Source organism: Manacus vitellinus, unplaced genomic scaffold (genome assembly GCF_001715985.3).
Source record: "Manacus vitellinus isolate BGI_N305 unplaced genomic scaffold, ASM171598v3 scaffold_27_pilon, whole genome shotgun sequence".
Taxonomy (NCBI): Eukaryota; Metazoa; Chordata; class Aves; order Passeriformes; family Pipridae; genus Manacus; species Manacus vitellinus.
In genome coordinates this window covers 8,991,190-9,011,639 of record NW_021940039.1, presented here as the reverse complement: position 1 = coordinate 9,011,639, position 20,450 = coordinate 8,991,190, and the positions used below count along the sequence as shown (strand labels likewise).

Here is a 20,450-nt window from a genome sequence, read left to right as displayed (position 1 = left end):
CGCCACTGCGTGTCCCTGGTTTTCATTCATTGTCTCTGCGCTGGAGCAGGCTGGGGGGGGAGCTCAGACACACACACAGACACGCAGAGGTTCGAGGCGGCATCACGGAAATCTGGCTCAATCCTTCCCTCCAGGCTTTGGTGACAAACTGCTCCCTTCTTTCCCTGGGGAAAAAACAAAAACAAAAAAAAAAATGAAAAAAAGAAAATAAATCATTCCAGACTGAAAAAATGATAATTCAGAGCCGGGCATCAGTTGCCGTAGCAGGGCTGGCAGGGGAGCGTGGGTGGGTGGAAGGAGGGAGCGGGGTTTGTGCAGGGAAAATGCTGCAGAGGAGCAGGGATGGGACCCTGGAGGGGCACCCTGGGGGCCAGCCCTGCCCTCCCACGGGGGTCAGGGTGCTGCCACGGGAAGCTCCTGGGCTTGGTGGGTCAGTGCCTGCCTGGGGGGGCTGTTTTCAGGGGGAGCTGCTCCCCCTGAGTTAGGGTGAGCCTGCTCTCCAGGCTGCCCCCGTCCCTGGGCACCGGTGCGGCTGGCACGAGATTCCCTGGCTCCTGCTGCGCCAGCCTGCCCTCGGGCTGGGACTCCCTGGAGGCTTTCCTGCAGGAGATGTTTGCTCCTAAGGAGCAGGAGGTCCGAGCCTGGGGCTGACCCTGAGGCAGGACATCTCTGCTGGGTTCCCTCCTGGTGAGGAAGGGAAGGATGGGAAGGATGGGAAGGAAGGGAAGGATGGGAAGGATGCTGCCGCGTTGCCATGGCTCGCTCCGCCAGCCCCCCCTCCGGAGCTGCATTCTGCCCTGGCTTCCCTCCAGACCCGGATTATTCCTCTGACCAGCTGGTGCCATGACAAGACGGGTTTTGGAGGCCTCTGAGGATGTGGCAGGCGGTGGGCAGGGGGGTGAGGTGGGTGAGTGTTGCTGGAGAAGGGCAGAGCTGGGTTGTGACCCCCCCAAGAGCTGTGGGGTGTCTGCTGGGGGGGCTGTCCCTGCACCTTCCTGCAGTGTCCAGCAGTGGTGGCTGCATCCCTCCAGGACTGGCTGGGGCTGGAGCTGAGTGCACTTGCCCCCAGAGGTGATGTCTGAGGACCAGGTTCCTTCTGCTGTGCCTTGTATTCCCTCTGTGCCACCTCCCAGTGAGCCCCTCTGGACAACCAAACACTGTGTCCTGGTGCTGGCTGGAAAGATCTCCTCCAAGCATGGGTGAGGACACCCATCTCCAAATCTTCATCTGACCCCCCCCAGGTGGATATCCCTCCTATCCTCTTGTGCCCCAGAGCTCCTTGGATCTTCTGAGGGCAATCTGCCCCGAGCTTCCCCTGCCCAGCCTGGTCCTGGCTCTCCTGCAGCAGCCTGCAGTGGAGAGCAGGAGGAGGAGGAGGAGGCTGGTTTTACTTCCCTGACCCATCAGCAGTGAGGTGAGACGGGCTGTGCTGCAGGGGTGACACCCGGGCAGTGCCTGCACCCATGGGGGGCTGCTGCAGGACACATGGCTGGAGCCTGTGGAGGCTCTGGATCCCAAAACCCTGGACCCCTTCAACCTCCCCAAAGGCTTCTCCTGCTCCTGTTGCTGTCAGGGACAGCTGGGAGAAGCAGAGGAGCTCTGGGATAAGGAAGTGCCCCACTGCCTTGCAGAGGCAGCAAGAAAACACCTTTCCCCCAGGACACCAGCTGATCCTCCCACGGAGCATCCTCACCTGGGCAGCCTCCCACGGAGCCAACCTGTGCCAGGGGCCTCCTGCCAGGGCCATACCAAGGAGCCCCATGGCTAAATCCCACCTGGACGAGGCCCCAGCACCCAGGGACAGCACCCACTGCCTGCCCTGTTGCTCTTGTCCCCATCGTGTCACCCGTGTCCCCCTCTGTGCCTCTCCAGGGCCCACCCCTGCCTGGGTGTGCTGGGATGTGATGACTCAGGGTGCCAGGTTCATGCTGTGCTGCACCTCCAGGGACAGGGAGGAGGCACAGGCAGGGCTGGGGCACTGCCAGCCTCGGGGCACAGCCCTGGGGACCCGCTGCAGGGCAGCTGCTACGTGACTCACCCCGGCTGCTTGGGCACCTCACAGCTCCCAGCACCCCGTGCTGTGGGCACAGGGAGCTTCCAGGCCCAGATACCGCTCGTGGAGGGTGCTCTGGGCCCAGCTCAGTGCCCAGGATACAGTTTGTGTGCTGCCCCAGGTCTGGCAAGGCCTCTGCCAAGCAGAGGAAGAGGAGGCAGCGAAGGGCTCAGGGCTGCTGCGCCAGTGGGACCATTGCAGGGATGCACATGGATCCTCCTGCCTGCATGGGCATCATCCCAGCCTGATGGAGAGGTGGATGGGTGAGGAGGAGAGGTCTCTGTGCCCTGTCCTCACCATGGATGGGAGCAGACCCTGAAACCAGTCGCTTCCTGAGCAGCCCACCCTCCCAGTGCCCAGCTCCTGGGAGCCCACCAACCTGACAGGAACGGTACAGGAAGCTTGGCAAAGCCTCTGCTGGGGCCTGTAGATCTGTCACCAGGATCTGTCTCACCTCCAGTGCCAGCTCTATGTTGGGAAAGCTTGAAAACACAGATACAAAATTCAGGACTCACCTTCACAGGCATTGCAGAGGATTTTCAGTCTCCACACCACGCTCTGTACCAGGAGCTGAGAAACTCTTGCCCATATGTGACCATGGAAGGTGACCAAGAGTGACAACCCTCAGTTTGGCAGGTCTGCATCCACCCACCAGTGTCTGCAAGGCTGAAAAAGCCTCTGCCACAGAGGACTTATTTCCCTCTTGAAAAGTGTGGCCTGGGTCTAAATCCCCTGCACCTCTCAGGGAGGACGTCCCAGGAAAGATTCCCTCCTTCCTGCCACCAAATCAACACATTTAAAAGGAGAATCATCATCACATGGCTTTTGGTTGCACGCTGAGGAGCAGATGCTGCGTCCACCAACTCACAGCTCAGGGAAGGAACTTGGCTCTGGAGAGTCCAAAAATAGATCAGGCTGAAGGTGCAGTGATTTGTGGGCTCCCACATCACCCTGTGCACACACAGGCATATGGATGGGCACAGACACGTGTGCTGGAGGGTCTTTTCTGGAGCCCACCAGGTGGTTTGACCTTGGGCCATTAAAGGAACAGTGAAGACCACTCAGAGCTGGAGGACCTCAGCCACCCATCAGCCCATGCCTGGTGTCTGTGGGCACAGCCCAGCCTGGATTCCCACCAAGCCCAGCCTGAAGAGCCCCAGTGTGTTGGGGTTTTTCTCTGCTGTGGTTCCAGACAGAGCAGAACCGGCTCAAAAAGTCACGGCCACACTTGTAGGAGAGAGTGACCCACCCCTGGGAGAAGGTGACCTCCCCTCCAGGTCGCTGTGACACCCCATGTGTGCTCTCCTGCTGCTCTGGGCTCCTCTTGGCACTGAAACACCACCAACATTGGCCACCCCACCAGCACCTACAGCCACTGACAGCCAGGGACAGACGGTGTCTGCTGGGGATGGAAACACCTGCAGGGAGAGGACAAGCACAAGGGGATGCCTTCAGCAGGGACCTGAAGGCCTGTGGGTCACTGGTTCTACCTGAACAGAGAGACCCTGCTAAAGTCCCAGATCCTTGTGCAGACCCAAGGAAACTGCCAGGGTTGATCACAGAATTTCCTGAGCTGGAAAGGACCCACAAGGACCATCAAAGTCCAGCTCCTGGCCCTGCCCAGGACACCCCAACAATGCCACCACGTGCCTGATCCTGCAGTGAAAACCCTTGTGATTTTTACCCTGTTTCTCCAGGGCAGTCACAGCGATTCATGGGTGTCATCAGGCATTTCATTTCCCTTCTTTTACTTCTGGGTGTGTTACTCAACCTCTAGAGTTCAAGACCTCCAGGTCTCTGTTCTCCTCCTCTCTAGGCCGTGCAGGTTTCCTGAGGCTGTGGCCAGCAGGTATAAATACACAGATCCTCCAGGAGAGCAGTTCATATAGGGAAAGGAGGAATTAATCACAGGTTACTACGATTAGCGTGACTAATCCGTGACTCTGGAGCCCCAGCAGAGCCACACAGGTCCCCAGAGCAGCACAAACACTGCTCAGCGTGGCTTCAGCACGTGGCACTCGCAGCAGCAGGAGGGAGGGAGAGCGTGGTGCTGCTCTGGGTGTGGGAATACTGGAGTTCCCCTCGTCCAGGGCTGGGGAGAGGAGGATGAAGCTCAGCCTGGGCAGTTCTGCCCATGCAGGAGTTCCTGCAGCTGGAGCAGCAGGTTCCCACCTGAGGGATGTGTCCCCCAGGAAGGCTGAGGGGTCCAGGTGGGCACAGTCCAGTGAGATGAGTGGGTGATCATGGACTGCTGGAGGGGAGATGTTTGAGACTTGCTTGGGTTATGGGACAGCAATCTCCAGGCTCAAACCATCCCTGGGTGGTTCTTGGCTGTGCTGAAGGACATCAGGTGGGCTTGGCCTCCTGCCAGTGAAGTTATCTCCTGTCAGAATGGTCACTGAGGGCCATTCCTGTCATCCTGTGGTCCATGATGCCTGTTTTTTTTGGGACAGCTTGGGGTTGGTGCTTGGAGAGCCCTGGCTGAGGATGTTCAGAGGTAGGGACGTGCTCCACTACATCCAGGCATGGTTGTATCAGTGTAACATTCACACTGTCTTGAGCAATGAGTTAATGAACCAGCACAAAAGCAGTTGCCAGGCCAACCCAAAGCCAAACGTGTTCGTCTGGGAGATGCAGCCTGACAGCATTTTAGGAGAAGTGGGTCTTGAGCAAACCTCACTGTGGATTTCTGTGCTCCGGCTCTCCGGAGCTGCTCAGGGATTTGGGATCCCAAAACGTGTGGAGAGGGAAAGGCCCATGGCTGGGAGCACTCATCTCTTGTAGGACTTTGGGCAATCCATGCCCACAGAGCAGCTCCATCTCCCTGTCCCACATCAGGCCCTGGTGAGGTCCGAGGGTGTGGCAGCAAAGGAGCATTTCTGAGCAGCAGGAGTTTGGTCTCACTGCTCCAGGAGGGAAGGGCTTGGCCATCACTGCTGGTGTGGGACAGGCTGGGGCCAGCACTAAAGCTGGAATGTCCCTGGCTGCAGCATCCCCCACTGGCCTGGTGTCCCAGGGTGGGGTGGAGGCCAGGACAAGGCTTTACTGCTTCCACCAGGGCTGCTCATCAGCTTCCAGGCTCATTCTGAAGCGGGATAATGGACTTGGGGCATCCCAAAATGGGTCCATCTCAGCACAGGCCGTGCTTGGGCACAGCTTAGTTGGTGTGGCCACCAGCCATGGAGGGGATGCTCCCTCTTCCCCCTGGTCCAGTTGCTGTTTCCATGCCCGAGCAGGACAAGGCAGGGCTGGAGAAAGGCTGCCCAGGCAGCTCAGTGTAAATAACCTGGGCTAAGCCTCTCGGAGGGAGGGATGGGCTCAGCTCCTACTAGGCCACCGTGTCACCAGCTTGTGGCCCTGCTAGGACACGATGCAGTGGGTCATTTCCATGGCATGTGTCACCCCAAGGACAGGTCTCACTGCAGGGGGTGGGTCCCGTGAAGATGTGGTGGGGCTCAAACGTGTCACCTGCATGGTCAGAGTGAAACTTTTAGGGCCATGTTGCTCCAGGGGTTCTCCATCCCACAGGGGAATTGTCCTGCCCTATCCATAGGCTCTGCTGTTGGAGGAGGGGTGCAGAGCTGTCTGTGTGGTCTGTTCTTGGTAGAAATTGGAATTAAAGTTCTTCCAGCCTGAAGGAATAGATGTGACGTGGTGGGTCCAGACAAGCCCAGTGTTGGAGGCGCTGCATGAGTTGCTCGTAGTATTTTTTATTCCTAAAACGTGGTTTCATCTCCAAGATGAAAAGCTTGGCTGTGAAAAGCTTGACTGTGAACATCACCAACTGATGCTGGAGCCAAACAACTCTTTGGGGACCATTTGGGGACATGGGTGGCAACATCTGACCCACTGATGAGGAATGTGAGGGCACCACTTGCTGGGAGGTGGCCTGGAGTGACTTGGGGACCTCAGGGAATGGAGGAGCTGCCAAATCCCCTGGGAATCCAGACCACTCTTCCCTAAGCTGGGGGTTTGATGGCTGCTGCAAGGACACCCAGGAGGGGAAGCTCATGGCCCTGTGTCCTCCAGGTGTGACAGTCATCTCCAGTCTGTGCCCTTGGGCAGGGCCCTGGAGCCTCTTTGGAGGATGCTCTGTGGATCTTCCCCTTTCCCAGCTCTGCCTGGGCTCTGAGCTGCCTCTGGCAGCCAAATCTGACCCAAGGTGGAGGCAGGAGAGGACATCAGTGGAGGGAACAGCTGTGCCTGGGGGCCCATCTCTGACCAGGGTGTGAACACTCTGAAACCACAAAGCTCAGAGCAGTCACCCTCTGAGGCACCCAGTTCCTGCTCTGGGAGGCCCATCTTGGTGCCAGGATGGGGCTGGGGGACAGGACAGCACTTTTTGCAGCCAGGCAGGTGCTCCCCCCGAGCATCCTCCATCCAGCTCAGCCCATCCACGGGCAGAAGGGACACAGCATTCCCACAAAGCCAGGCACTGGGGACAAAATGTCCCCTGCAGCGAGGACAAGCTCAGGAGTGGCTGAGGCAGCAATTTGGGAGCCCTTTTTGGGCTTCCCTACCCTGGGCCCCCCATCCCTCCTTCTCCACAGCAAGTGGAGGGTGCTGAGAGCACCCCAGGACCAACTCATGGGAGCCTTTGCTCCGACAGCACCTTCCCCTGGGCCCCAGGACGCTCCTTACCTCCTTCCTTCCTCCCTTCCTTCCTCCCAGCCCTGGATCAGGGCAGCACTCTCATCACAGGGGCAGGATCTCTTCCTGAAAAGGGATTTTCTTCCTGCCTGCTGCTTCTTCCCGCCCCTTTCCCAGCTGGGATCTCTGCCTGGCACATGGTGCCCCACCCTGGCCCCCCGTGCTTTGCTGGGATCAGGGCTGGGGGGTGGGATGGGGCCTTGTAAACAGCACTGTTATTGCTGGATCCTTGCTCTGGGGAAGGAGCCAAACGTGAGTAATGGAGGGGAGGGCAGGGATGCCAGCACATCCCTCCTTCCCAGCCACGCTGCTGTGCCAGCCAGGCACCAGGGAGCAGGACAGGGATGCACAGGCAGCCCTCACTGCCAGCTCCTGCCTGTGGCAAGGACAATTCCTGGTTCACTTGTTTGCTGTGTGGGCGACTGAATCTAGGTGGGCTTTGCCCAGCTCAGGTACCCAGTTACCCTCCATCCCCCCTTTCCCAGCCTGGAGCTGCCCTGCACCCCCTTTGCCCCTGGAGAGTGACCAAGGGCAGGCAGGACCCCAAATTCAAGGCCCTTCTGGGGCTCCCCTGAGGCGGATGGTGCTGGGAAGGAGGTGGATGTGCAGTGGGAGGAATGGCTGCTCCCAGGTTTTCCAGCAGGACAGACAGACAGAGATGCTCACAGGCTCCTGTTTTATCCCTGCTGGCACCGGTGCTGGGCTTTACCCTGGGGGTGACTCTCACAGGAAGGGTCCCAAGGCTGGCAGGGTGGCACCTTCAGCAGGGGATGCCCATGCCTCTGTTTTCTAATTTAGAAACATTTTTAATTGGGTTTTAATTGGGCATTTCCATCCCTGTCCTGAGACCGGGGGTGGGGTCAGAGCAAAACCCTCCGGGGATGGAATCCAGGGAGAAGCTTTGCACAGGGACATGGGGCAGACTCTTTTCCTCAGGCTCAGCTGGGCATTCCCTGGCACATCCCTGCTCTGTGAGGGGTGATGGTTCCCACACCAGGGTCAAAGGGGACATTCAGGGTTTGGGGGGCACCTCACATCCCCCAAAACAGATGTTTAGGCAGCACGTGTGTCTTGGCAGGAGGGCAAGGCTTAAAACCCCCTTCCTGCAACTCAGCCCCAAAGGTGGCATCCCCATCCCTCTGCCAGGGCCCCCTTGTGTTGCCTGAACCCCCACCCCATGGGGAGCAGCCCTGAGGGGTCCCTGAGGGGTCCCTGAGGGGTCCCTGCTGTCCCAGCTGGTTGCATAAGCCCGGCAGCTGCGGGAGGTGAAATGGGATTGTGAGGGATTACAAGGAACAGGCTCAGGCTGCTTGATTCTTGTTTCTAAAAGGAGCTCTTAAGCTGCTGTTGTTTTCCTGGCACTTTGGATTAGGGCTGAGACATGTGGGGTGGCCCCCAGGCTCCCCAGAGGGACCCCCAGACCCACCAGCTTGGGCTCCATCTGTTCGTGCCAAGCATGAGAGGAAAACAGGGCTGTGGGGAGACTGCCCCTCCCTGGGTACCCCAAAACTACCCCCATCCCCTCCCCACAGCCCCAGTTAAGGCACTGGGGCACTGGGGCTCACTCCCCATGTTCCCAGTTAAGGCACTGGGGGACTAAGGCTCACTCTCCACATCCCCAGTTAAGGCACTGGGGCTCATGGTGGGGGGTTTTGGTGCCTCTGGCACAGCCCCCCCTGCTGCTGCTGACCCCTGGGGTGCCCCAGGGTGGAAGCTGGGGTGCTCACCCTTCCCCATATTCCCTTTTCTTCCAGAGATTATGCACGATGTGATCCGGAAAGTGAAGAAGAAGGGGGAATGGAAGGTGAGCACCAAACCTTGGGTGGGGCAGGAGAGGAGGAGGAGGGTGGGAGGGAGGAAGCAGGTGTAGGCAGGTAGTTCCCCAGGGTGGGGAAGGGCAGCCCATGCCATGCCCCCCACTCACAGCCCCTCTCCCCAGGTGCTGGTGGTGGACCAGCTCAGCATGCGGATGCTCTCCTCCTGCTGCAAGATGACAGACATCATGACAGAGGGCATAACCAGTGAGTACCAGCTCCCTGCAGCCCACAAACCTCCCTGTGGCAAGGGCAGAACCTCCTTCTGTACCAGAGGCATCTCCAGGCTGGCACAAGGCAAGAGGGCACAGCCCCCACCCAGCCCTACCCCACTTGGGATGGAGCCACCACAACTCCCATGGCTCGTGGGCAGCTCTTGGTGCCAGGCTGGTGTTCCACAGGTCCCTCCTTGCCTGCTGGGGCTGGAGCAGCCAGAACACCCTGTCTCCTGGCAGGGCCTCAATCCAAGGAGGAGACCAGGTGGTGTTTTATGTCAGCCCTGTAAATAAATAGCTCCCTGCAACGCTCAGAAAGGAGAAGGAAACCCCAGGCTGGGCACTTGGAGGTGTTGGGGGCCCAGCTTGGGTAGAGCCACAGCATCACCCCCAGGTGGTTTCCCCTGGCAGGGAATGTGAGGATAAACCAAGGGAACAGCAGCATGGGAGCACAGACAGATCAGTGGCCCCTGGGACCTGGCCAGGTGCCCACACACACAGCAGGGACCATGGAGCAGGGATGGGGTGGGTGCATCTCCTGAGTGGGCTGGGGTGAGTGCCAGGGCATGTTTTGGACATGGAGGGGTTGACAGGGCTGGCCCTGTGCTGCCATGGGATATCCAACAACCCTGATATTCCCTGTGCTACCATGGGATATCCAACAACTCCCACATCCCCTGTGCTGCCATGGGATATCCAACAACTCCCACATCCCCTGTGCTGCCATGGGATATCCAACAACCCTGACATCCCCTGTGCTGCCATGGGATATCCAAAAACCTCCACATCCCCTGTGCTGCCATGGGATATCCAACAACCCCCACATCTCCTGTGCTGCCATGGGATATCCAACAACCATGGGGTATCCAGGTGCCCCTGCCCACACTGATCCCTGCCACCATCCCTGTTTTCCCCCCAGTTGTGGAAGACATCAACAAGCGCCGGGAGCCGCTGCCCAGCCTGGAGGCCGTTTATCTCATCACCCCCTCGGAGAAGGTGAGGACACAGGGTGGGGTGCAGGGAATTTGGCAAGGATGAGGTGGTGGGATGTCCGTGCTGGGATGGGCAGCTGTGCCCACAGGAAGCATCCTGGCTCCAGCGAGGCCAGTGGTGCCTCTGGCACAGTGGGATGGAGGTGCAGAGCTCCCCCTGTGCCAGGAGGGAGGACGCTGGGTGATGCTGCTGAGATGCCCAGGGTACCACCCTGCCCAGCCCAGCTGATCCCTCTCTCTTCCAGTCCATCCACTCCCTCATCAACGACTTCAAGGATCCCCCCACCTCCAAGTACAGAGCTGCCCACGTCTTCTTCACTGACTGTGAGTACCCAGAGCAGGGGGAAAGTCATTAACAGGGTGCAAGCAAGCAGGGAGGGAGGGAGGAGGATGGAGGGATAGAGGATGGAGGGGAGGAGGATGGAGGGAGGGAGGGAGGGAGGATGGGGGGGAGGAAGGATGGAGGGAGGGAAGGAGGAATGGAAGGAGGGAGGGATGGCTGGGGATGAAGGGAGGGGAGAGAGAGGGAGAGGAGGATGAGGGAGGGAGGGGAGGATGGAGGGAGGAAGGGAGGCTGGAGGGAAGGAGGCTGGAGGGAAGGAGGATGGAGGGATGGAGGAGGGAGGGAGAATGGAGGGAGAGAGGAAGGAGAGAGGGAGGGATAATGGAGGGGAGGAGGATGGAGGGGAGGAGGATGGAGGGAAGGAGGATGGAGGAATGGAGGAGGGAGGATGGAGGGATGCTGAGCTCTGCCCTCCTCCTCCTCCCCTCCCAGCCTGCCCCGACGCCCTGTTCAACGAGCTGGTGAAGTCCCGCGCCGCCAAGGTCATCAAAACCCTGACGGAGATCAACATTGCCTTCCTCCCCTCCGAGTCCCAGGTGAGGCCGGGCTGGGCACTGTCCCCACTGGGGTGCTGCAGGGGATGGCACTGCCAGGGGGTGCTCTGGGTCCTTCCCCAGCCCGTGGGGGTTTGTGTAACAGCTCTGCATCCCGGGCTGGCTCCCCGGCCCGCTCAACCCTTCCTCCCTGTCTCCTGTGATTACTTCCCGGGCTGATCCACCCGCAGGGGATTTGGCTGGTGCCCTGCCTTGGCCCCGTGCCAGCAGCTGCTGTTGGCCAGCTCTGCCTCCCCACCAGCCAAGGGCACCAGGGAGCTGGCCCCGTGCCATGTGCCCCAGCTGGGCACAGGGGGGTTCAGGGGGACAGTGGTGCCAGACCCACTCGGTGCCAGCAGCCCTTCAATCCTCAGCATTTCTGGGCAGTGGCATCTCCTGGCATCTCCATGTGCGGCCAAATTGGCTTCTGGGGGCACAACTGGGGAGCAGTGTGTCCCTGCCACCCCTGGGTCTCTGATTCCCTGCCTGGGAGCAGGTGACTGCTGTGGGTAGGGGGTCTCCTGCCCTGCTGTGCTCACCTGGGGGGTACACATGGAGCTGGAGCTGGGGTCCAGGGAGCCCATCAGGGTAGGGACTGTGCCATGGAGCTGGAGCTGGGGAAGGCATCAGGGCCCAGAGCTGGCAGCTGAAAGCCTGAGGGATGCCCTGAGCAACACTGAGCTCTGGCTGCCCTGTCTCAAGCTCAGCTGGGACCTTTATCTGGGCATGAATCTGGTTCCCAAACCCACCCAGGGCTGCTCTCCTCCAGACACCCCCTGTGATCTCCCTCCCACCCCCCCAGGTTTACTCCCTGGATTCAGCTGACTCCTTCCAGAGCTTTTACAGCCCCCACAAGGCGCAGATGAAGAACCCGATCCTGGAGCGGCTGGCGGAAGCAGATCGCCACGCTCTGTGCCACGCTCAAGGAGTACCCAGCAGTGCGGTACCGGGGGTAAGGGCGGCGTGGGGGCACCCCTGGCACCTGCCCCGCTGCCCCAGCAGCACCAGAGAGCCGGGGGTGTGCCCAGCACGGGGCAGGGGTGAGGCCGTGCTGTGCCCGGTGCTGCTCCGGGCGTGGGGGTGGTGGGACAGACAGACAGACGTCTGTGCTCAGGGGGAACAGGCTCAGGGTTGGTGCTCTGCAGAGCTGGGGGTGTTGGGACTTAAGTGGTGCCACGGCAAAGTGGAGCTCAGCAGGGAGAGGTGGGAATGGGCAACCAAACCTGCTCAGGTCCCTCTCCCACGAGCCAAGGGAAGGCGATGTCGCCTCCCCATGCCATGCCCTGGGGAGCTGACCTGTGCCCCTGCCTCCCCCAGGGATTACAAGGACAATGCCATGCTGGCACAGCTCATCCAGGACAAGCTGGATGCCTACAAGGCTGATGACCCCACCATGGGCGAGGTGAGTGGGGATGGTGCCCCAGGGGAGGGTGTGGGGGGGATGCTTCGCTCCTGAAGTCCCACTCAAGCTCTGCCCCAGGGCAGTCACAGACCCCAAGCAGGGACCCCAGAACAGCCACAGCTTCTCCTGAGGACCTGTGGGGCTGGTGGAACCCTCAGGCTCAGTGTTGACAGCTCCCCTGGCTCCACAGGGTCCAGACAAGGCTCGCTCCCAGCTCCTCATCCTGGACCGTGGCTTCGATCCCGCTTCCCCGGTGCTGCACGAGCTGACCTTCCAGGCCATGAGCTACGACCTGCTGCCCATCGAGAACGATGTCTACAAGTGAGTGCAGCTCTGCCATCCCCTCCACCCCCGTGGGCCCCCCAGTCCAGCCCTCCAGCAGGGGTTGGAAGCTCAGCATCCCTCCGTCCATCACGAGTCATCTGTTGGGAGCCACCGGTCCTGCCTGCAGTCTGGCACATGGGATGGGCAGGACTGGGGCAAAAGGGGCTTTTCCAGCCATCAGCCCTTGGCCCCTTCCCAGCATTTAGTAGGTGAAGGGGTACAAGAAGGTGAGAGTTGCAATAACTTCACCTTGCTGCTGGCAGAGCCAGGAAGAGCCCCAGTGTCCCCCCAGGGCCCCCCATGTCCCCCCATTTCCCTAAGCCCAGGCAGTGAGGGGGCTGTGTGCCCCCTCAGCCCCATTCCCACCATGATGATTCCCACCCTTTTCCCAGGTATGAGACAAGTGGCATTGGAGAGGCCCGGATTAAGGAGGTTCTCCTGGATGAGGATGACGACCTGTGGGTCACCCTGCGCCACAAACACATCGCTGAGGTGTCCCAGTGAGTGTCCCCTTGGGCTGTTTGCCATCTGGGTGGGACATTGGCTTGGCATTGCCACCCACCCCTCTGTTAGGGTCCCCTCCTTGCTCACAGCTCTGCCCTCCCCCTCTCCCCAGGGAGGTGACCCGGTCCCTCAAGGAGTTTTCTTCAAGCAAGAGGATGAACACGGGTGATAAGGTGACCTGGCTGCATCTACCAAGTCAGGGATGGGCATCCAGGGGCCTCAGCCATGGGCTGGCACATGGTGGAGTCCTCCTGGGGCCCAGTGGGCAATCTTCTGCAAAGGACAAGGGTTGCTTCAAGGTCCCTGATGGGGGGAGATGGCTGTGGGGTGTAAGCCTACAACCCAAGGGCTGGGAAATGGGGTTCCCTTTGGGAGGGCACCACCACCAACAGGGATCAGTTTTGCCCCAGCCCAAGGCTCCGTGTACCTCCCACAAGCAAGCTGCCTGTGTCCCCAGGCTGTTCCCTTGCAGAGCCCATCTGAGCTGGGTGGCAGTGAGGGGACCCAGGGTGGAAATGGGATGTCAAGTGCCCAGGAGCTGAAAAGGACATCTCAGCCCAGCCAGGCACAGGGTGGGCCCAGGGGAAGGTCCTTGGGGATTTGTCCCCCTTGACACTGGGCAAGTTTCACCAGAGCTGCAGGACCCCCCCTGCCCCTTCAGCTGCAGCCAAGGAGACCTGGCAGTGACACATCAGGTGTCACCAAACCCTCGTGAGGGGATCACATGGGCACAGAAGTCCTTGGTGGGGTCATCCCCTCTCTGCCCACGGCCCCTGAGTCCCCAAGGGAGAGTGACCACCTCCCCTTCCCTCGCAGACCACCATGAGAGACCTGTCCCAGATGCTGAAGAAGATGCCCCAGTACCAAAAGGAGCTCAGCAAGGTATGAGGAGGGGGGATTGTGTTTGGTGACTGGGCCCACCCGGGCAGCACTCCCTGGAGTGTCCCTGGCCATGGGTGGTGGCACAGGGACCTTTGGCTGCTGCCAGCACTGCAAGGGTGGCCCCTCGTATCTCCCCAGTACTCCACCCACCTGCACCTGGCTGAGGACTGCATGAAGCACTACCAGGGCACTGTGGACAAGCTCTGCAGAGTCGAGCAGGTACCAAACCAGCCCCCCCAGCCCCACATCCCCCCTGGCAGCACCGTCCTGGCAGGGTGGAGGGGGGATGAGCACGTGTGTTCTCTGCAGGACCTGGCCATGGGCACTGATGCCGAGGGTGAGAAGATCAAGGACCCCATGAGGGCCATCGTGCCCATCCTGCTGGATGGGAATGTCAGCACCTATGACAAGATCCGCATCATCCTGCTCTACATCTTCCTGAAGAACGGTGAGGGCACCTGGGCAGGGCTGGGTGCTGGCAGCTCCCAGGTTTGGCCAGGATAAGCCAGGTGGAAAAGCCCAGCCCTGCCTCCCTGAGCAGCACCAGGCTGGGTGTCCTAGGACAGCAGTGGAGGGGCTGTATCCCCATGGAAGGGCTGTATAAACCTATGGAAGGGGCCTGTATCCCCGTGGAGGGGCTGTATCCCCATTGGAAGGGCTGTACTCCATGGGAGGGCTTGGTACCCCATGGAAGGGCTGTATCCCCATGGAGGGGCTGTACCCTGTGGAGGGGCTGTATCCCCATGGAAGGGCTGTATCCCTGTGGAGGGGCTGTATCCCTGTGGAGGGGCTGTATCCCTATGGAGGGGCTGTTCCCCATGGAAGGGCTGTACCCCATGGAGGGGCTGTATCCCCACTGGAAGGGCTGTATCCCTGTGGAGGGGCTGTACCCTATGGAAGGGCTGTACCCCCATGGAAGGGCTGTATCCCTGTGGAGGGGCTGTACCCTATGGAAGGGCTGTACCCCCATGGAAGGGCTGTACCCCATGGAGGGGCTGTACCCCATGGAAGGGCTGTATCCCCATGGAGGGGCTGTACCCCATGGAAGGGCTGTATCCCCATGGAGGGGCTGTATCCCCATAGAAGGGCTGTATCCCTGTGGAGGTGCTGTACCCCACAGAAGGGCTGTACCCCATGGAGGGGCTGTACCCCATGGAAGGGCTGTACCCCATGGAGGGGCTGTATCCCTGTGGAGGTGCTGTACCCCACAGAAGGGCTGTATCCCCATGGAGGGGCTGTATACCCATGGAAGAGCTGTACCCCCTGGAGGGGCTGTACCCCCTGGAGGGGCTGTACCCCATGGAGGGGGTGTATCCCATGGAGGGGCTGTACCCCATGGAAGGGCTGTATCCCCATGGAAGGGCTGTATCCCTGTGGAGGTGCTGTACCCCACAGAAGGGCTGTACCCCATGGAGGGGCTGTACCCCATGGAGGTGCTGTACCCCATGGAAGGGCTGTATCCCTGTGGAGGGAATTCCTCAGGACACCATGTCCCCGTTGCACTTGCAGGTATCACCGAGGAGAACCTGAACAAGCTGATCCAGCACGCCCAGATCCCAGCAGAGGACAGTGAGATCATCACCAACATGGCCCACCTCGGGGTGCCCATCATCACAGACGTGAGTGTGCCCGCTGTGTGCTCCCGCTGCCCTCTGGGAGGGAGGCAGGACCCTGGCTCTGTTCTGGGAGCCACAACCCCCCCCGGGATGCCCCTGGCACCCCTCTGGGTGGCCCCCCTGCCGCAGCCCCCGTGTCTCAGGGTGTCCCTGTGCTCCCTGTGCCCAGTCCACCCTGCGCCGCCGGAGCAAGCCCGAGCGGAAGGAGCGGATCAGCGAGCAGACCTACCAGCTCTCCCGATGGACCCCCGTGATCAAGGACATCATGGAGGTGAGCCAGCAGGGACAGGGCTGAGGGGGCAGAGCAGGGACCCCGGGTCCACCCAGGAAGGGACCTGCAGAGAGCTGGCTGCTCTTAGCCAAACCCTGACACCTCTCCCTGGCACGGGCCCTCCAGGCTGGGATTGGAATATTTGGGGGGGCTTTCCTGGCCTCAGTGAGCATGCTGGCCCCAGGTAGGATGTATGGCTTGCATGGCATCCCTGCAGCACAAAATGCAGTAACAGACTGGTTGGCTGTGTGTGTGTGCCACCTGTGTGTGCCACCGTGGGCACGGCTGGGTGGCCTCATCACAGCCTTGCCCATGTCCCAGCTGACCCAGGGCACAGGGATGGCTCTGCACAGCTGTGCCTGTACCCACAGGAGCTATCCCAGGAGCTCTGTGCTCGGGTAGCCCTGAGCAAAGCCAAAAAGTGAGTTTTTCCAGACATTGCTTTTTTCTGAACCCGCCTCCCTCCCTACACCCCTCAAATCAGGGTGTCCTCCTTGGTTCTGTGCAGAAGGCTGGGGGGGATCCAGGCACCAAAACCAGTCCCTCCCAAACCACAGACATTTCACCTGCTCAGACAGACAGACCGACCCCCGGAGCCACATTTTGGGGAGGGGATATCAGTGCTGCCTCTGCCCCAGGCCAACTGAGACCAAGCAGAGCCTCAGCTCCCTTTGATTTCCCAAAACCACAGAGCTCGTGCTTTCCCTTTGTCACAACCTCCTGGGGGTGGCTTCATACCCAGGACAACCCCTAAAACCTCAATCCCCCAGGGCCAGATGGGTCCCTTGCCCAGGGCAGAGCACCTCAGCCAAGGTTCATGGGTGCATTAACCCCCAGCCACTGGTAAAGCAGCAAGGGGAGGGACACAGGGGAAGAACCTCTGCAGCTCATCATGCCCCTGAGCTTCCCAGGAGGGGAAATCCCTGGCACAGCCTCCCCTGAGGGGCTTCTGGGCCAGAGGCTGTGCCTTGGGCCTCCCTGAACTGACCTCCGAGTTCAATTGCCTCTCTGCCACAAGGATGCCCATCGATGACAACTGGACACCAAGCACTACCCGTACATCCCACCATCCTCTCCGCCTCCTTCAGCAACCATGCCGTCCAGGTTGGGTCCCCTCAATCCTCCCCTGGGCATCCTCACCTGGGTCAGGGTCCCCTCATCCTCCCCTGGGCATCCTCACCTGGGTCAGGGTCTCCTCATCCTCCCCTGGGCATCCTCACCTGGGTCAGGGTCCCCTCATCCTCCCCTGGGCATCCTCACCTGGGTCAGGGTCCCCCCGTCCTCCCCTGGGCATCCTCACCTGGATCAGGCTCTCCCCATCCTCCCTTGGGCATCCTCACCTGGATCAGGCTCCCCCTGTCCTCCCCAGTGCATCCTCACCAGGATCACCATCAGCATCCCTCCCTCCTGGCCCCAGGGGCTGGATCCAGCAGCAGGTCTGTGAGCTCCTCTGTGCTCATTCGGGCATCCAGTAGCTCAGTTTGCCCTCAGGCATCCCATTCCTCAGTTTCCCTTTCAGGAAAACTGGAATCCAATGCTTCCATTTCCCTTCAGGAATCCCATACCTCAGTTTCCCTTCAGGAAAACTGGAATCCCATGCCTCCATTTCCCTTCAGGCGTCTCGTGCCTCAGTTTCCCTCCAGACATGCCATTTCTCAACTTCCCTGCAGACATCCCATTCCTTGTTTTCCCTCCAGCCACCCTGTGCCTGATTTTCCCTTCAGGCATCCTGTATCTCAATTTCCCTGCAGCCATCCCATTCCTCAGTTTCCCTGCAGACATCCCATTCCTCAGCTTCCTTCCAGACATCCCATTCCTTGGCTTCCCTCCAGCCATCCCATTCCTCAATTTCCTGCAGCCATCCCATTCCTCCATTTGCCTGCAGACATCCCATTCCTCAATTTCCCTGCAGACATCCCATTCCTCAGCTTTCCTGCAGCCATCCCATTTCTCAGTTTCCTTCCAGACATCCCATTCCTCAATTTCTTGCAGCCATCCCATTCCTCCACTTCCCTCCAGACATCTCATTCCACAGCTTCCTTCCAGACATCTCATTCCTCAGCTTCCCTGCAGACATCCCATTCCTTGTTTTCCCTCCAGCCACCCCATGCCTGATTTCCCCTTCAGGCATCCTATATCTCAGCTTCCCTCCAGCCATCCCATTCCTCAATTTCCCTCCAGCCATCTCATTCCTCAGCTTCCCTCCAGCCATCCCATTCCTCCATTTCCCTCCAGCCATCCCATTCCTCAATTTCCTCCCAGACATCCCATTCCTCAGCTTCCCTTCAGACATCCCATTCCTTGTTTTCCCTCCAGCCACCCCTGGAGGGGGTTTCCCCTTCAGGCATCCTATATCTCAGCTTCCCTCCAGACATCCCATTTCTCAATTTCCCTCCAGACATCCCATTCCTTGGCTTCCCTGCAGACATCCCATTCCTCCATTTCCCTGCAGACATCCCATTCCTCAATTTCCCTCCAGCCATCCCATTCCTCAATTTCCCTCCAGCCATCCCATGCCTCACTTTCCCATCCCGTAACCCCGACCGCGCTCCTCCTGCCCCACCTGGGAGCAAACCAGCTCGTTCTTTAGCCAAGAGGTGCTGCCTCGTGGCCTCCTTCACCCTCCTCTTCCTCCCTCAGTGCCCGCTACGGCCACTGGCACAAGAACAAGGCTCCCGGCGAGTACCGCAGCGGGCCCCGCCTCATCATCTTCATCCTGGGCGGGGTGAGCATGAACGAGATGCGCTGCGCCTACGAGGTGACACAAGCCAGCGGCAAGTGGGAGGTGCTAATAGGTGAGTGGGGACCCCCCGGGCCCACCCCTGGGTGCTGCCTGTGCTCATCCCACGCTCCATCCCGCCGGTTCCCGGCTCCAGACGTCTGCGGGAGCCGGGACTCGCCGGAAGGGTTTTCTCCTCGTCGCTCCCACCCGGGTTGCGTCACTCCACCCATCCTCATCTGGGCTCCCTGGTTTTTTCGTCTCCCTGGTTGGTTTGGCCTGAGCAGGGCTGGGTGAGGGGGAAGGAGGTTTTGGCAGCTCCTGTTGCACCTGTGTTGCTCGTTCTCGGGGTCGTTAGAGGAAGGAAAAAGCAAACCGCGAGTTGTGCAAATGGGAGATGTGTTTTCCTGTTGGGCAGGACAAGGTCTCACGGGTGGCATTTACCCCAGCAGCGGGTCCCTCACCCCAGGCAGGGATCAGAGGGGTGAAACCTCCAGCTCAGCTCATGCCCCTGAGCTTCCCAGGAGGGGAATCCTGGGCACAACCCTCCTGAGGGGCTCTGGGCAACAGGACATTTGTGTGCTCAGTCTCAGCATCCCAGAGGAGCCGTGGGTCAGGCAGAGAGGACACAGTGGAAGCTCTACCAGGTGTTAACAAAGAGCTTTTAGGTGCCCTAAAATTCCTCTGGGAAGCAAGGCTTGGATACACACCTTGTAGGGCAGGGGCAGGTTCCCCTCAGCGTCTCATCCAGATTCCTGGTCCCTGGATTCTTGCCCAGGATGGCTGGAGGAGCCTGTTGTTGGCATCTCATCTGCTCCTTGGGAGCAGCATCCCATCTCCGTGACCTCCTGCTGCCCGTGGATGTGTCCCCCTGTCACTGGACACCCATCCCAGCTCCATCCCATCCCATCCCGCCTCTCTCCGGGGACCATCCCCTGCATGTTCCTCTGGGTCCACCCGGGTCCTTCCTCACCCCAAAAGCAGGTGGTGTGGTGGGGGGGAGCCTGGGCACGGCCGTCAGCCCCGCTCTGTTCTCCTGCAGGTTCTACTCACATTCTCACTCCCACCAAATTTCTCATGGACCTGAGGCACCCCGACTTCAGGGACTCCACTAGGGTATCATTTGAGGATCAGGCTCCAGCAATGGAGTGAGCCAAAGAAAACCAAGTAAAGGCAGCTTATTAATGAAAAAAGAAACTCTTCCTCCCCGAAGGGTTTTCTTTGATTCTTCCGGCCCTCCTCTCTCTGGTTGTCGTGTTGGGTCCTGGGGGGTTCTCTGATAAGAAAATGCTTGCAGTTCCTCCTCCCAAGGTGGAAAAGCATCCAGTGTCGCTCCATCCCCCCTCTGCCATGTCTCTTGGCCGGGCCTGGCCGGCTCCTTCATGCCATGAGTGCCCCCCTTGCCAGGGCTGGGGGCGGCGGGTCGGGGTCCTGCCTGCCCAGGGGTGTCCCAGGGCTGGGCAGGGGGATGGAACACCCCGGGATGCTGCTGCTGGAGCAGGGCTGGGGGTTCAGTGCCCGGGGAAGAGCAGGCAGCAGTGGGCACAGGGTGGAGACCCCAGCACAGGCTGCAGGGCTGGAATCCCCAGGCAGCTCAGGTTTGCTCTTGTGGCAGTTGAACCCCTTGGATGGGCAGGAGCCCCCTGAGGTTGTAGACCCCCAGACCTTCTGCTGGGGTTTAGCTGCTGGTGGTTTTCCTGGTGAGACTCCCCATGGCATCCCCTGTGTGCTGGGCTGGCGTGGGCACTGTGGTGGGTGCAGCAGAAGGCAAGAGCCCTTTTCCTCCTCCCTTCTCACCCATCCCCTTCCCAGCCACCCCTCTGATCCCAGGATGCTCCCTGCAGGCTGGGGGACCTGTGGAATGACCCTCCATGCCTGCTGCTCCCTGGGGACCTGTGGAATGTCGCTCCATGCCAGCTGCTCCCCGCTGCCCACCCACATCCCCCACCTCTCCCTCCTGCATCCCCGAAGGTTCCAGTAGTGACCCCTCTGCCACCACCCCCCTGCACAGGCACCTCCCGGCCCCTTCCTCGTCCCGCCAGCTCCATCCATCGCCTTCATCCCTCCCTCTCCCCCCGTTTCCCGTTATCCACGCCCCCACACGCCCCTTCCCCACAGTGCATTTCCCCGCA

General features: G+C 60.2%; 2 protein-coding genes across 2 annotated transcripts in view; one reads left to right on the top strand and one right to left on the bottom strand.

Moving 5' to 3' along the window:
* Positions 1 to 8,344, bottom strand: part of NIBAN2 (niban apoptosis regulator 2) — a 48,034-nt gene extending 39,690 nt beyond the window's left edge. Inside the window, exon 1 of the mRNA XM_029960598.1 lies at positions 8,311 to 8,344. Within this exon, the coding sequence (XP_029816458.1) occupies positions 8,311 to 8,344 (34 nt within the window). The remainder of the gene's footprint in view (positions 1 to 8,310) is intronic.
* A 118-nt stretch (positions 8,345 to 8,462) lies between these two features.
* On the top strand, positions 8,463 to 19,605 carry LOC103759714 (syntaxin-binding protein 1). Its single transcript, XM_029960597.1, is given in 19 exon segments — positions 8,463 to 8,507; positions 8,643 to 8,724; positions 9,652 to 9,728; positions 9,970 to 10,048; positions 10,500 to 10,603; positions 11,403 to 11,495; positions 11,497 to 11,552; positions 11,918 to 12,002; positions 12,193 to 12,323; positions 12,719 to 12,826; positions 12,943 to 13,003; positions 13,647 to 13,712; positions 13,851 to 13,931; positions 14,022 to 14,160; positions 15,222 to 15,331; positions 15,498 to 15,599; positions 16,969 to 17,039; positions 18,240 to 18,394; positions 19,361 to 19,605. Coding segments are annotated over 19 exon segments (1,755 nt in total). The 3' UTR covers positions 19,471 to 19,605.
* Positions 19,606 to 20,450: the final 845 nt, after the last annotated feature.